Here is a 1441-nt window from a genome sequence, read left to right as displayed (position 1 = left end):
GGGAGGGGGGGAGGGGGGGAAAGACGAACCACACGCGATTTAAGCTGCTGCCAGAGCAAGATAGGGGGAGGGGGGGCGTACCCTGTACTTCAAATGTACGGCGTAACCCCGGGTACGTAACACGTAGAGTAGTACCATGCCATTTCCCACCTCCAAACCCCCTGGCCCTCCCTTTACCATTTTGCAAATTGGAAGCCCTCCGGCCCCCTCACAGGCCTCGGTGGCAGGCCGTGTCTCTAAAATGTGTGTGTATGTATGTATGTATGTGTCTGTGTTTTGGGACCTTCTCAGGTTTCGGAGCGCGGCGGTTACCCTGTGGTCCGCATGCCCATGAAGCAGTGGATGCTGCGCATCACCGCCTACGCGGAGCGGCTGTTGTCGGATCTGGAGCTGTTGGACTGGCCGGACAGCATCAAGGACATGCAGCGGAACTGGATCGGGCGGAGCGAGGTGGGTGGGAGTGGGGTGGGAGTGGGGGGAGGAGGTGGGGGATGGAGGGCAGGTTGGATTGAGGTCCACGAAAAGGGACAAGAAGGGAGAAACCTTGAAAACCGAGGACCTTCGGCCAAATTAAGCTGTTTCAGCTGAAAACACTAACCAGGTTTGAGTGGTGGGCGAGGGACAGGGTTGTGCTTTGCCACCAACAGCAGCAGCAGCAGCAGCGAAACTGGATGTCAGTGTCTCCGCTGGGGGCTGGGGGATAGAGATGTGGGGGGGGGTTGTGGAGTTTGGGTTTCAGTGGCGTTGGAAGGGGGGAGCGGGGTGGAGTGCGTGCGAGATGGGGGGTTTGAGGGGGAACGAAACGGCGTGATGCAAGGCTGTGTGCTAGGATTCTTCCATCAGTATACTACCAACAGCAGCAACTGCAGCAGCAACAACAACACCCCCATCAACAACAGTAGCAACGACATCAACAGTAGTTGCCGCCACCGCCGGAACAGCAGGAACTGCAGCTGCGGCGCGGAAAGGCGATGAGTGCCGCATTTGGCGTCGCATCTATCTATCTATCTATCTATCTCGCGGTTATGTTCAGTAACTCCGCCCTGACCATCCACACCCTCTTCCGCATCGCATTCTCATTGCAACCCGGCTATTCACCAACACCAACACCAACACCACATCAGCACCACGCCAACAACACTATCACCACACGCACAGCAACAACACCCACACCACCACACGCACACCAACAACACCCGCACCACCACACGCACCACCTCCCCTCACCCCTCACCACCCGGGCCCCCAGGGTGCCGAGGTCCGTTTCCAGCTCTCCGCCGGCCCGGGCGCCTCCCTGCCCGCTGACACCCACATCACCGTGTTCACCACCCGACCTGACACGCTGTTCGGGGCGACCTACCTGGTGGTGGCTCCGGAGCACCCCCTCGTGGGGCAGCTGGTGGGGCCGTGTGTGTATGTATGTATGTGTGTGTATGTGGNG

The 1441-nt window shown here is 59.2% G+C and overlaps 1 protein-coding gene across 1 annotated transcript in view; it reads left to right on the top strand.

Annotated features, from left to right (window-relative positions):
* Positions 1-1441, top strand: part of VOLCADRAFT_89222 (uncharacterized protein) — a gene marked incomplete at both ends in the record, with an annotated part of 11834 nt that overhangs the window by 2363 nt on the left and 8030 nt on the right. Inside the window, 3 exons of the mRNA XM_002948846.1 lie at positions 215-245; positions 292-450; positions 1250-1399. Of these exons, the coding sequence (XP_002948892.1) occupies positions 215-245; positions 292-450; positions 1250-1399 (340 nt within the window). The remainder of the gene's footprint in view (positions 1-214; positions 246-291; positions 451-1249; positions 1400-1441) is intronic.

This window comes from Volvox carteri, assembly GCF_000143455.1.
Source record: "Volvox carteri f. nagariensis unplaced genomic scaffold VOLCAscaffold_11, whole genome shotgun sequence".
In the NCBI taxonomy this organism is placed as follows: domain Eukaryota; kingdom Viridiplantae; phylum Chlorophyta; class Chlorophyceae; order Chlamydomonadales; family Volvocaceae; genus Volvox; species Volvox carteri.
The sequence above is the reverse complement of the archived record's forward strand: the minus strand, read 5'-3'. Positions and strand labels throughout refer to the sequence as shown.